At 29.6% G+C, this 14085-nt stretch overlaps 1 protein-coding gene across 2 annotated transcripts in view; it reads left to right on the top strand.

Annotated features, from left to right (window-relative positions):
- LOC129910739 (uncharacterized protein DDB_G0271670) overlaps nucleotides 1-7153 on the top strand; it is a 299705-nt gene extending 292552 nt beyond the window's left edge. For both annotated transcript variants that reach the window (XM_055988233.1, XM_055988234.1), the window contains exons 3-5: nucleotides 2450-2538; nucleotides 2604-2988; nucleotides 3060-7153. In XM_055988233.1, coding sequence (XP_055844208.1) covers nucleotides 2450-2538; nucleotides 2604-2988; nucleotides 3060-4172 — 1587 coding nt within the window. In that variant the 3' untranslated portion in view covers nucleotides 4173-7153. The remainder of the gene's footprint in view (nucleotides 1-2449; nucleotides 2539-2603; nucleotides 2989-3059) is intronic.
- The last annotated feature ends 6932 nt before the right edge of the window (nucleotides 7154-14085 follow it).

Genomic DNA, 14085 nt, shown 5'->3' with positions numbered 1-14085 from the left:
TATTGAAAAATAAAAAAAAATAACTGTACAATGAAAAGTATTACAAACGAATCGAAGCCCTAAGAGTAGATTTTGTTTAATTTGCTTTCAAAATGGAATGTAAGGAATCTTTAAAGTTGTAAGCTTACATATATTAAGACAATGACTGCCATTTTCCTAGTAATTGTGATAATTTTATTATAAAAATGTAATTGCTTACACAATTTTAGCACATCGTAAATTTTAAATAGCCTGATTTGCCTTTAAATTGTAATTGAAGTTGTAAGCATATGACTTACAATGTAACTAGTACAATGTATAGTGTTTTATAGCGTATATAAGCTCTTGAAGCAGCATGCTTACAATAAATAGATTCATAGTTTCATATTATCAGTAAATTTAATTAATTTTATTCAATTAAAGAATAAGACTGCAAATTAATTGGTATATTTCAAACAAACCAAAAGCTGTTAATCATTTTCGTCCTTCACAAGAATTCTTATGCACAACCTGTCACAAAAAAGTTTCCCTTTCCCTTGTTTCCTTTCATTTATTTTTGTTTAAGAACTTTCTGATGTCTTCCCTCGTTCTTTTACTGTAGTTTATTTAAGTTGTTTTTATTTTTAAAACCTAATTAGTAATCGCATGATAATCTATCATTACTCTTAATAACGTTTGCACAGATCCTCTTAATTGAATTTTTTCTAAATGAAAAACAATTAACTCATATCATGTTCTTATAACCTTTAAATGTTTGTAAGCACACATTTTCAACCAGCTGAATATTCATAAACTTGCTGAAAATACTTCGTAAAATTCTCTCAGATTTGATTTCATTCATATAAATTCGTATATTCGCTCAAATATTCATAGCACGGTAGTATGTCTGTCTGGAAAGTTTTTTATATATCTACATCAGGCTGAAGTCTAAAATGATAATGTTGCTTGTTTTTTATTTTCTTTTTTACACCTTAAGGTACTATAGACTCTTTTAAAATATACAAATGCATTCGGCAAAAATTCGACTTTAAAAAATTATTTTTCATTCAGTATATTCATTTACTTGTGTTTGCCTTTTAGCGTGTAAGCATAATCAACTTTGAAATTTTGGAATAAATCTCAAAAGCCCTAATTTAAACAAACACCTCCTATAAACCTTAATATTGTACCTTGTTCATTATTATGTAAAATATTTTCCTCGTGAGACTAGCTGACGTAGATATTTCATTGAATCACCTAGGAAGCTAAATTCACGAAATTTGAGTAGGTTCAAAGCAAAAACAACAAAAACAAATATAAATAAATAAAACACGTGAAGAAAAAGGTCCAATGCGCGCCGCCATTGCCACCTTCCCTAAATCGAGGCACAAATAGAGAACAAAAATTTGGCATTCAGGAAGGGGAGATTTATTTTCGGTGTCACTTTTCTTCGTTGTGATGTTGTGTCAGTCGGTTGGATTGTGTAGCGTTTTGGTATTTAGAGGGATTTTCGCTGATTAATTCGATATACCTATGTCTTATTGTCTGGTGAGTTTGAGTAGAGGATTTAATGTGATTCAAACCACGGACACCTGTGTACATGACGAACGGAACATTAATTTAGCTTGAAGTATGGAACAATCATTTGTCTATGTAAGCACGTGCAATGTAACAAGCACTCAACGTTTTGTGCTTGTGTATGTGGGTGGACGGCCGAGCCGGCACATTGGAGGAGGTTATTTGAGATAAAATATGTGCAAGTGATCAGGTTGTTTATTACACTCATAAATAATGAGCATATGTAGTACCTACTCGTTTTGAGCAAAATATTCAGTTGTTTAAGAATTGATAAAAGAAAAAAAAAATATGTTTGAGCAAGTTGTCAGCGTACACATTTGAAATTCAAGTTATGTTCTTTTGCTAAATGGATATTGATGTCTTTCAATATTTGTAAGCGTTACTTCTAAGCACCTAAAATCTACTAAATGATTGATTTTATTTGTAGCAAGCAACGATAATATAGATATTTTTCATAGTTTTTAGAAAAATCTTGTAAGCACACTACTTAAAACCCCATCTGTCTCAAAATGTATTAGAATTTTTAATATTTATTCAAAAATCTTAATCAAATCTTGTAAGCATAGCCTTAATGTGCTTAAAATATTTGTAAGCACATCATAAATATCAAGATTTAATTCATAATAAATTTAAATACTGACCAATTATCAGTTTAATGCATGAAAAATTTGTAAGCAGGGCTATATGTCCCTTTCATAAACAATTTTCACGAAACCATTAACCTTACAACCCTTAAAATATTTGTAAGCACACTATTAATCCCAATATTTGATTCACATACAGTTGAAAAACAGACCAATTTATCAATACTAAAATAGAAATAGTTGTAAGCAGTACAAAAAACATAACTTTCTATCTTTTTTTTAACCAACGATTTTCACTAAAATTTTTATTTTTTTTCTTATTCTTTCAGATGCTATCGGTACAGTCTGCCGGCTGCGCGGGAATGGAGCGGCTCGGCGTTCCGGCCCGCACATCATTAAATACACCTCCTGACGACAGGTAAATATATATTAAAAACCATCTGCCTACCATTTACTATAGTCTTAAAATTATTTTCTTTATAGAGGACACATAAGTCGAAGAATGCGTGTTGATACAATCCAAGCTCGTGATCTACTAGTACGCGATACAACACTACTTAGTGATAGGCAAATTAGAAATAATAATCATTTACATCAGTATCATCGAGTTGGATGTGGAGGCAGCAGTAGTAGTAGCTATAGTATTTGTAATAGTAGCAATATTCGAGGTGGAATTGATGCAGCGACGATAATGACTGCTAAACAGCAACAACAAGCAGTCGCCGCAAAACTTAAACCAATTAATAATGATAAGCAACATCATCAACAGCAGCAACAACAACAACAAATTCGATGTCCACACCATATTCCATTACCAGATAGTGAATGGGGTCAAGATCGTGACTTGCAGATACGAGCGCAATATCAGGTTAGTTCATTGAACGTTTTATAAGTCTTTCTCTGTTTTTTAATTAAACATTTTTATTTTTTCTTTTGTAGCAATCCGAGATAACCCGTTCATATATCAAGCCACCTCCTAATAAAACAGTCTTAGACGTTCCAGAGCAATCCTATAATTTTTACTCATCAACAACGCTATCATCGATGGCATCGTCATCAGCGGCCAATTCGGGTGTTTCGTGCAATTTAAAAGCTAATCTAACTAATCAACATTCTAATATCCACCACAACTACCACCTGCAGCAGCAACAACAGCATGCACTGCCCTGCTCAAGTGGCAGCCAACAATCAGCAATATTAACGCAACAGCATCAAAAATCAAAACCAAGTGTAATAACAAAGCTGTTCTCGCGAAAAAGTAGCCCCAAATCGCCAACAGCACTCTGTTCTTCATCATCAATTTCGTCGAATTCATCACTTTCGTCAAGTGCATCGTCGTCGTTCTCTTCATCATCGTCGTCCTCTTCTTCGTCATCATCACCATCGTCGTCGTCTGTGTCAACATCGTCGTCATCATCATCACTGTGCTCAGCACAAGCACTTCCAATATCAATTGCTGCCACATTGACAGCAACAACATGTAGCTTGGGAGCGGCAGCACCTTTCCACAATAATCTTATGCCCACCAGTAGTAGCAACATTACCTCGAGTTCATCATTTATGACGACAATCCACGGTGCCACGGCCTCAACTCGAGTTTCGCCATCACCTCCGTTGGCGGTATCAGTTCCCGTCGCGGCATCGTGTTCCAGCAATATGTTGCAACAACAACAAAAATTCCATTTACAACAACAACAACAACACCAGCAACATCAGTTGCTTGTTGATAGTACAAATTCCAGTAACTTATCATCGACCTCTCTGCACTTATTAAAGAACAGTAGTAGTTGTAATTTATCGCCAGCATCATCGTCCACGGCTGTTGTAGTTGCAGATGTTGCTTCAACATCCATAGACTGTTGTTATGCACAAGCAACAAGCATCCAACGATCACATTCTTCATCATCTTCAGCAGCATTATCATCTCAACTGCATCAACAACAACAACAACAATCAATCGATAACTGTGTTAATAGCAATAGTAGCAGCAGTAGTAGCATAAGTAGTAATAATAGTATGTCAAGTTCGAGAAACTATCAGCATCATATTTGACAACATAATAATGTAGTTAAAATTAGCTGAAATACTAAATCTAGTAATTATTGTAGTTTTTCCAATAACCACCAGCATAATATTACTGCTGCTGTTTGCACTTTTTAAGAAAAAAAAAAGACATAAAAACACCCACAAAACAGTAGCAGGATGTATATTTTTTTTTTTTAATGTATTCTTTTCTTCAAAATTATTCACATTGTCTAGAGTAAATGTAAATTCAGCTTATGATGTAATATTATATTTTCAAAAAAAAAAAAAAAAAAAAAACAATATAAACACTTCTTTTTCACAATATATGTATGTATTAAAAAAAAAAAGTTAAAATTCATTATAAATATGTATTAGGCAAACAAACCAATGAACTAAATCAAAATCCATTGTTTTAAATCAATTTTAAGTGATGATTTATTGTGTTCCATTAGAAAATCTACTGTAATTGGCTGCTGAATAGAAGCTGAATTGGCAATAAGTTGTAGATATTAGTTGAGAAATCACAAAAAGACTCATAAGTTTGGTGCTGAAATGGTTTAAAAGGGGCTGAATAAGAAAATGCGTGCCACTGAATACTGAAAAGGATTAGATCTTTTTATTCATTCTTCTGTGAAAAGAATCGGTTTTACTGCTTCTCCCATAAAGCAAGTTTTTTCCTTCATGTTTAAAGCATTTCCAAGGATATAATCACGAGTTATAATTAAAAGATTTTCAAAGCACTTCTTTATATGCGCTGAATTAGTTTAAAAGCTGCAGAATAAGTGATTAAGGTGAAAAATGTAATTTTATTGATGAAAAGGCTTTTTAAAAACATAAGAAACAGATTTTATGTATGCGCTGCATTAATTGATAATGCGCTGAATAACAGAAAAAAAATATGTTTGGTGGATCTTACAAATATGTACTATTTAATGATATGCTGAATAAGTTTAAAGGGCGCTGAATACCTTAATAAGAACAACAATTTTTATTCATTGAGAAAATGTGTACTTTTCTTCATTTCAAACCAGTGTTTTTATTTTTTGTAGAAAATAATCATAATCTGAGTTAGTAAGGACTTTATTTCTTGTTTGAAACAAATTGTTAGACAATCGAAAGACTTATTATAAAGGCTGAATTCTTTTTAAAACCGCTGAATAATCGAATAAGAAAAGAAATATAATGTTTTTAATTGATAAATATTAAATGACAGACAAATTCAGCATAAATTTGGAAAACATTCCAGAAGACTTTCTCAATTTACTCTTAAAAGTCATTTAATTATATTCAGCAATCTTATTTTTTCCCTTAATATTGAAATGAGTAAGTTTCTGACAAAAAAAAAAAAACTACTTTGAATATATTCAAATTAAATATTCTTTACTAATTCAGCACACCAATTCCATCAAAACCATCAGAAAAGCATAGTTTTGGTATCATTCTAAAGAATAATTTACCAGCGTATTTTGCATTGTAATTTAGCATTGGAAACCACTTCACGCTGACAAAGTATTCCATCACTTATAAATTGAAAAATCACAATTCATTTGAAGTATTTTCAAATTACTTACAACAAAATATACAGCTACGCCAATTTAGCTTCGAATTATTTAAATTAAATTACTATCTCAATTTTTTGTATTAAAATTAAATTTAAAACAATTTTTTTAAATTATATTAAAAATTTTGTGTAGGTACCAAAAATTATATATAACTAAAGGTTTCATCCATCAAAAATCTAATTTCTTCATTTTATTTTTTATTTTGCGTTAAAAGTAAAATAAAATATAATCAAAATTATTCAACCTTGTCAGATTACAAAATAACATGTAAAATGTAATAAATAAAATTAAAAATTAAAAAAAAAAAATCAAATTCAGCAAAAATTACATAACCATAATCCGCATAAATGTTTCCTACTACTCCAATCTTATACAAGAAAAAATACAAAATTCAATACCAGAAAAATTATAAATAAAATTCCTCTTCAACAATTTTTTATTTAAGAAAAATATTTAAAAAAAAAAACAGAAATTCTGAAAACAAAAAAAAATATAATAATAAGTGGTGTGAAGATGCAATTTCGTTTAAAGTAAATTTATGAAAAAAAAAAAAACACTTTAATTGGAAATAAAATTCCTTAAAATGTAAATAATAAAACTCACAATAAACTGTAAAAGATAAAAGGATGTTCATCTCATAGACAGGAAAGGCTATTTATGCCCTTTCGCAAGATACCCACCCCAACTGAGAGCTCTTGCGCAATAAACTGCCACTTAACGAGAAAATACAACTTAAATCTTTCAAAATACATTCACACATCTTTAACACCATTAATATTAAAAACAAAACAAAAAAAATAATAGTAGGCAATTTAAAATCCAAATAATACTTAAACAATAAACAAACATATATATTTTTTTAATTTGTATCATTTAACCTTTATTTAATCTGTACAGCTTTAAAAAAAAAAATTAAATTAAAAGAAAAAAAACCTAAACTAAATAGACAACAGAAATCAATATTAATATAACTACATAAACTAACATGGAGGTGCATCAGATACTATATTATATTAAATATTATATTTTTTTTTTTATTTAAAATTATTTTTTTTTTTTTGTAAAATCATTAATCTCTTGTATATTAAATCAGTAACTGCATAGAAGACCATTTTTTTTACAGAAAATCACATCAGAAAATTAGCCGAACTACCTCCTAAATATTTAAAAAAAATTAAATAAACAAAAAACTGCATACAATATTATTAAAATTGCTTAGATATTTTTTTTATTTTTAATCTCTTCAAAATTATTTTATTTATTTATTATTTAATTATTTTTTTGTTTTTCTTTAGTAAAATATAACATTTAAAAATAATGAAAAATATTACATCAAACAAAAAAAAAAATCCAAGCCGTCGACTGATATTTTAATGAAATGTTAATAATTCCGAAACAACGTGTAAGCAAGACAAAGAATAGGAACTGAAAAAAAAAATAAAACAATTAAATATTAAAAAAAAAAAACACTATATTTATCAATATAAATATATAACATTTAAAAATATATAATAATGTAAAATTATAATTACCAGACATACGACAAAAAAAAAATATTTAATAAAAAACAAGCTATGTGAAAAGTATTACCATTTAAGAATAGTTGTGTATGAATAAAAACAAAATTATTAAAGTAAATATAGATTTATATATAATTAAAACAATATATATATATATAAATATATTTAATTAAATTTAGTTGCTTATTAGTTTATATCTAATGAAATTCAAAAAAAATATTTTTTTTTTGTAAATTAGCATTGAAAATCATTATTTAAATTCAATAAAATTAAAAAAATATAAAAGAAATAAAAATAAAATTATTAATAAATGCAATTTATTTTTTAATTTTTCAAGACAATTTCTTTTATGTGTGAAAAAAAAAAACAATTAATTATTTATTTGTATAATAAAAAAAAAAATAAGGAAATTGAGGAGAATAAAATAAATAAATGGGGGACTACAGTATATATATATATATAAACAAAACAAAAAAAAATAAATAAATATAAATAAAATCTATATTATATATACATATATTATGAATACAAACTACATTAAGCAAATGCAAAATAAAAAATATTGATGTATAAACAAATTAGTGAAATTTTTTTAAAACAAGATATTGTTGTTGTAATAAAAATTTAAACAAAAAAAAAATTATTAAAAAAAAAATGAAACAAAACAAAATAAATAAAAGTCATTAAATGAATATGAACAAAAATATTATACAAGTTGTTTTTCTTGAAGCGCATAAAATCATTACAATTTTAAAAAAAATCAGATATTCGGATTTGTTTAAAAAAAAAGTAAGTTGCAAATAAACAATGACGAAAGGCATTGAAAGCGGATTTTCGGCAGGCATAAAAGTTAGTACAATGGACTGTGGCGGCAGAGAATTCGAGTCCTGACCTCTAACACTATATTGCATTTTTTTTTCGGGGGTACCTTCTTTTGTGGGAATTTACAAAGCGTTCAAGAGTATTATTGGCATGAAAAAGTTCATCTCTGCTTAGCTGTTCACATTCGGAGTTGTAATTCAGTAAATCTCCACCTTATTTGGACAGAGGATATGAAGTAATCATCGACGAACGTACCCTATATAGAAATGCCTGATCTTGGTAGGACAGTCTCAATATTTGCTCACTGTCTCAACACTTGTCCCGATGTAGATAAATTCCCAATTTTGTCCCGAAATTCCGTTTTAAGAAACGCCTACGTTCGAAAACTTTCGGAGAAAAATTGTGACTCCTATAATAAATCACTGTTACAATATCAATCAGTTTCGGCCATTCCAAAGGTTAAGATGTTAGGCCACTAATAGTATTTATTACACCTTCAGCTCTTTTAAACTTCAAAAGCAGAACTACATCAGTTTTAAGTGATCGGAAGCTAACTAATGTTTAAATTCAAGGAAAAGTAAATTCCTGAAATCACAATTCATTCATAATTGCCTTAATTTAATTTTTTTTTTTCTGTTTACACTCAAATTAGTATATTTAACAGTAACTTCTGTAAGAGAGACATTTCCTTACTAGGAAACGTTTCCTTTTAAAAATGTATTCCCATTTCTTTATTACACGTGTATAAATGGAAAGTAAAACATTTCTGAAAATCATACAATACATGTTTTTGAGACAGTTTTTTGTGCATTGAAATTTGTAAGCACAATAACTTTTGCAAGAGTTGACAAAATTGATATACATATGTGAATGCCAAAATTTAAGGATTACTAGTATTTCATCATTTGAGGTAAAAGCATTTAGTACGTTTACTAAAACATCCTAAACATTTTTTTTAACCAAGTACCAGTCTACAAGAATTTGAATTTGGTCAGAATGAAGACTATATTATTATTTTTAAATGGTGATTTCCAAAACATAGAATTGTTACCATTTCATGCTTTATTTTATTCATTAGTTAAGTTCGAAATATTTCTGAAGCAACCCACAAAAAAGAACGACATAACGTCGCCCTAGAATTGGGTTGTCGTATATACATAGGTTTTCAATAGCCTATACGGCAACCCAATTCTAGGGCGACGATAAGTCATTTGCATTGCAAATTTTATAGTCACTCATATTATTCGTTTGTATGTATTTTCGATTTCATGTAATTTGTTTAAGGCCTGTTCCGACATTGATTATATTTTAACTGTTAACTTCATTTCCTAGTTCATGTTATTCGCTGCTGTCGAAAAAGACTATTTCATACAAGATTAATAATGAGCACGCATTAACAAAAAAATATTATTAAAAACTCTTCATATACAAAAATATTGCGTATACACCATAGTGTACTTTTTTAACTTTATGATGATAGTTATCTTAAAGTCTTTTTTTCAGGCAATGTAATCGAATGGTTGCTCAAACATGTTAAATTGCTTGTAGAGCTATTGAACAACAAAATTTAGCTTCACGGTGACCTTGAGGACGCGGCAGGTTTTACAAAAATGGATCCCAAAAGTAATGATGCAGATTTATTCAAAATGATTTCAGGATTCCAACTTTGTAATTTTCAAAATCGTACCTGATCGCTTTTTCGAATTACATGCATTATACATATACACACACGGGAGGAGATTTTGACTTAGAATGGGAAGAAACAAATTTAACAAAAAAGAAAAGCACATAATAATGTCCTCTATCTATTTGGAACGCTAAAATAAAAGTAAAAGTAATTTTTAATTCTTTTTTCCTATGTTTATATGTAGTATTCTGAATCACCAGCAGGTGCATCATTTGTGAAATGCCAATCACGGGCATTAATTGATTTTTTGGCCAGACAGGAAGATGGGCTGAGATCTTCGCTGAGTTAAACCATCGAATTCAGGGGAGTCAAGCAATAAACACAATTGAATTCTTTTTTCTGACCCTAAAAATGCACTTTATGTGTATCATCGCTTCTAGGCTTATTGTAGCATTACGAATTTCTCATTCCGAACAAATTTAGTTTAAGAAATCCAAGTTGGACTATCTTAATAACTCCCGTACTCGAGGGCGTAAATGACTCTATTTGACGAATATTCTTTTCATCGTTCTGAAGAAGTTTTTTTACGGTGGTATAAAGAGCGGAAATTTCTTATTGACCGGCAGTTTGATTTTCTCATCAATAGGTCTACAATTGATCTGATGGTATAGCTGTTTTAGGGAAAATTCGTGTACTTCGTTCATCCCTGTTCTGCTAATAAAATTTTTGAGATCAAATTTGGTAGAAAAAATAGTCTTGTCAATAACAACAGTAGATTTATACCAAAATTGTTTGATGGTTGGTATTTCGTTTATGAAGGTGTTATTATTAAATATTTTATTGAAATAATTAAAAGATTTTAATTTGCAAAATTTTACATTTTAGAGATTTTAAAGTAGGTATTCAAGAATTTGATTTTACCCCACAATAGTAAATTTTTCTCATCCTATGTATTTCATACTATTCGTGATCATTTCCGTTTGGTCTACGTTTTTTTTTCAACAAGAAAATTTATAGCTCTTGAGCGTGCCTATTCAAAGTTACAATCTATTGCCACTCAGTCTATGTCATTTGTGACATTTGTGACCACTTCGGTGAACCGAGAAGTCTCGTCTCTATATATAAGTATATTGAATTAGCAACAAAGTCGTCCTTATTCGTTTGATAACATATACCATACAACCATATATAATTTAACTATGTGTACTTATCTATACCCCCAAAGTCTGCATCCTTTATAATTGTGTATCCACTTGTGTCCCATATGTGTTTGCCAAGAATGGGTGGCTGGGAATCTATTCTTTGTAGGTATTCTTCTTTTCCTTCGTCTTCTTCTATTTTATTTCTATAATCGTCTGCTGTTTATTCCACCCTATGTACCCTTTTTGTAATGCTATTAGCATATAGCCAGATTCAAAAAAACATACATTTACAAGTTTAATAGTGAGACCAAAGGAGACAAAGCTTTATACAACATAGTATAGTAGTATAGTCGTGTGGGTAATTTGGGCGCAAAGAAACAGAGTTAGAGAGACAGGTTGCAAGCATAAGAATGGATACCTTTCAACAACTCAACTTATTTGGATCGATTGCAGACGGCTAGACGGCAGTGCCATCAGTAGTACTACACATAGTAGCAGCAGCGCAACAAAAAGATGATGATTACGACTACGGTGGGCGGCAGAGAAGCGAGGGTTAAATCCACCTATACATTCGTAACGGTTCCGTGCAGTTTTCTGTTTTTTTTTTTTCGTTTTCTTTTCTTTTTGTTATTGTTGTTTTCCTTCTTATGTTTTTTTAAGTATTTTTTTTGCGTGTTGTGTATATTCTACAATACCACTTCGTATTCCATTTCTACATCATGTTGGTTATATGAAATGTGACTTGGGAAAATGTTTTACACAGCTAGAAGGTTGTACGAGTTTACTCGTAAGGTTTTGATGCATTAGATATTTTGAAATTTGAAAACAATATCAACACCATCAACAACAACACCAAAAATATCAATAACACCAACAACATCACACCAACAACACCATCAACAACACCATCAACAACACCAACAACAGCATCAACATCAACAACACCAACAACACCAACAACACCAACAACACCAACAACACCAACAACACCAACAACACCAACAACACCAACAACACCAACAACACCAACAACACCAACAACACCAACAACTCCAACAACACCAACAACACCAACAACACCAACAACACCAGCAACACCTACAACACCTACAACACCAACAACACCAGCAACACCTACAACACCTAGAGCACCAACAACACCAACAACACCAACAACATCAACAACACCTACAACATCAACAACATCAACAACAACAAGTCGACAGGGTGACAAGGTGATAGGCAGAAAAGACACATTTCAATTATATCTACCAGTACCAGCTACAATGTAGCTTTCTTGGCATCTTTAGTGTTCCATTTTATTTTTGTTTTATAAAACCAATACAAACCCCATTAAAAATAACTTGAAAGACATATACCGACTTCTTTATGGCATCAAAATTTTCCAACTCACTCTTTACAGACATTGTCGTCGTAGTTGTTGTCGTCACCCATCGAAGCTTGCAGCTATAATTGTTATAAAAAGAAGATTTAAAGAATGGTAAAAAAAGTACTCCCAAACTTTACTAAAATATTACGACATCAGACTGCTTTTGCATCGTTTTTGCTCAGAAAAAAAAAATACAAAAAAAAAAGACATCTTGACGTTGACAGGGTTATGATAGGAAAAGAAGAAGCTTCACGTTTGACTGATTTCAGAGGAAATTTTTGTAAGCTTTTTAAGTATTCAGGTTTTTCCGATTGGGTTTTTTTTATTTTATTTTGTTTTTTTTTTTTTTTTTAAGTTTTTATACGTTCTTTCTTCGGTCTGTCTGGCCTCGTTCTTTGAAAAAGGAATTGGAACACTTTACGTAGCAAATGAGGCGATGATTAAGGGTTTTGATGTTGTAATTGTTCATACGACGAGTGGGTTTTTATGTAGAGAAAAGTCTGAAGGATATGTGAATTTGTATCCAAATATTAAAAAAAAAAAATTATGTGTTCATATCATTTTATTTGTCTAAACCCAAATTTTAGGTTAAACGATGTTGATGGAAAGTTGGTTCTTATAAATGTTTAAGTATAACCTTCAATAATTTTGAATTTTTAATTGTAACGATATTTATCTTAAAGAAAAAAAGGAAATCTAGATTAAGGTAGCTAATATTACCTACTTATTTTAATGTGTGTATAAAAAAAATATATATATTTCACTAAAATTGCACACTTTTGGGTACACATGAAGGTCTGAAGTATTGTTGTTATTTCTATATGCCACGATAAACACAAGAAACATTTAAAGAACAATTTAATGTAAATAAAGCCTAATATTCTTAATTTCATGTTTTTGTGACCTTTCAACCCTAAATACACGGCTTGTGCAGGATTTTGGGTTCTCGGGTTTTTGAGTTTTCGGGATTTAGGGTTTTCTGAATTTTAGGCTTTCTGGATTTTGGATTTCGGGATTTTTGCAGCTGTAAATGACTTACTTCTAATCATTTTTTTATGAGCAAAATCAAATTCTTTTGAGTTTATTTGAACATTTTATATAATAAATATCTTTTAAATTTTAGACAAACCAAAGAAAAATCCAAAATTTTCAAAAAATGGAAATATACCCAAAAACGGTATGAATTTTTTTTTTCAAATTTGAATTTTTTTGAAAACTTTTAATTTTCTTTGGTTTATCTAAAATTTAAACAGTATTTATTAATAAAATGTTCAAATAAACTCAAAAGAATTTGATTTTGCTCATAAAAAAGTCATTAGAAGTCATTTTAGCTGCAAAAATGTGGGTTTTAAACTATCTCAAAAGTTCAAACTCTCACAACAGAAAAACTGTTTGATGAATAAGTCTGAAACTTTGCAAATTATATTAGGTCTATTAAGCTTCATTTTAATCTTATCACCCATAGTTATGAAATAGCAGCACATTTTCTAAGAAACTGTAAAGAGGCCTATTTTGATAGCTTTTCTAAATTGATATCAAATGTACGAAAACATTTTTTTTTTTAACAAAGCAAACTTAATTTCTTTGTAGAGAATTAAATGAAATTTTCAAATGTATCCTTAAATTTTCTGTGGAGTGATCCGTTGTTGAGATATTGATAGTCAAAGTCAAAAGTATGGTTTTTGGTTCGAGGACTGATATTGTAGTCTAAAAAAAATTGTAGAGTTTTGAAACAAAAATAATCTTGAAGCCAAATAAATAAGTTTCAAAAAATTGTTATCATTTTATCACAAAAAATTTTCCCACTTTTTTTATGAGAAAAGTAAAAACAAAAAAAAAATTTGAAAATGTTGGTGTTTGAACAATTCCAACGATTA

The sequence above is a fragment of the Episyrphus balteatus genome, chromosome 2 (assembly GCF_945859705.1).
Source record: "Episyrphus balteatus chromosome 2, idEpiBalt1.1, whole genome shotgun sequence".
NCBI lineage: Eukaryota > Metazoa > Arthropoda > Insecta > Diptera > Syrphidae > Episyrphus > Episyrphus balteatus.
Note: the sequence above shows the minus strand (reverse complement) of the source record. Positions and strands in the feature narration are given on the sequence as shown.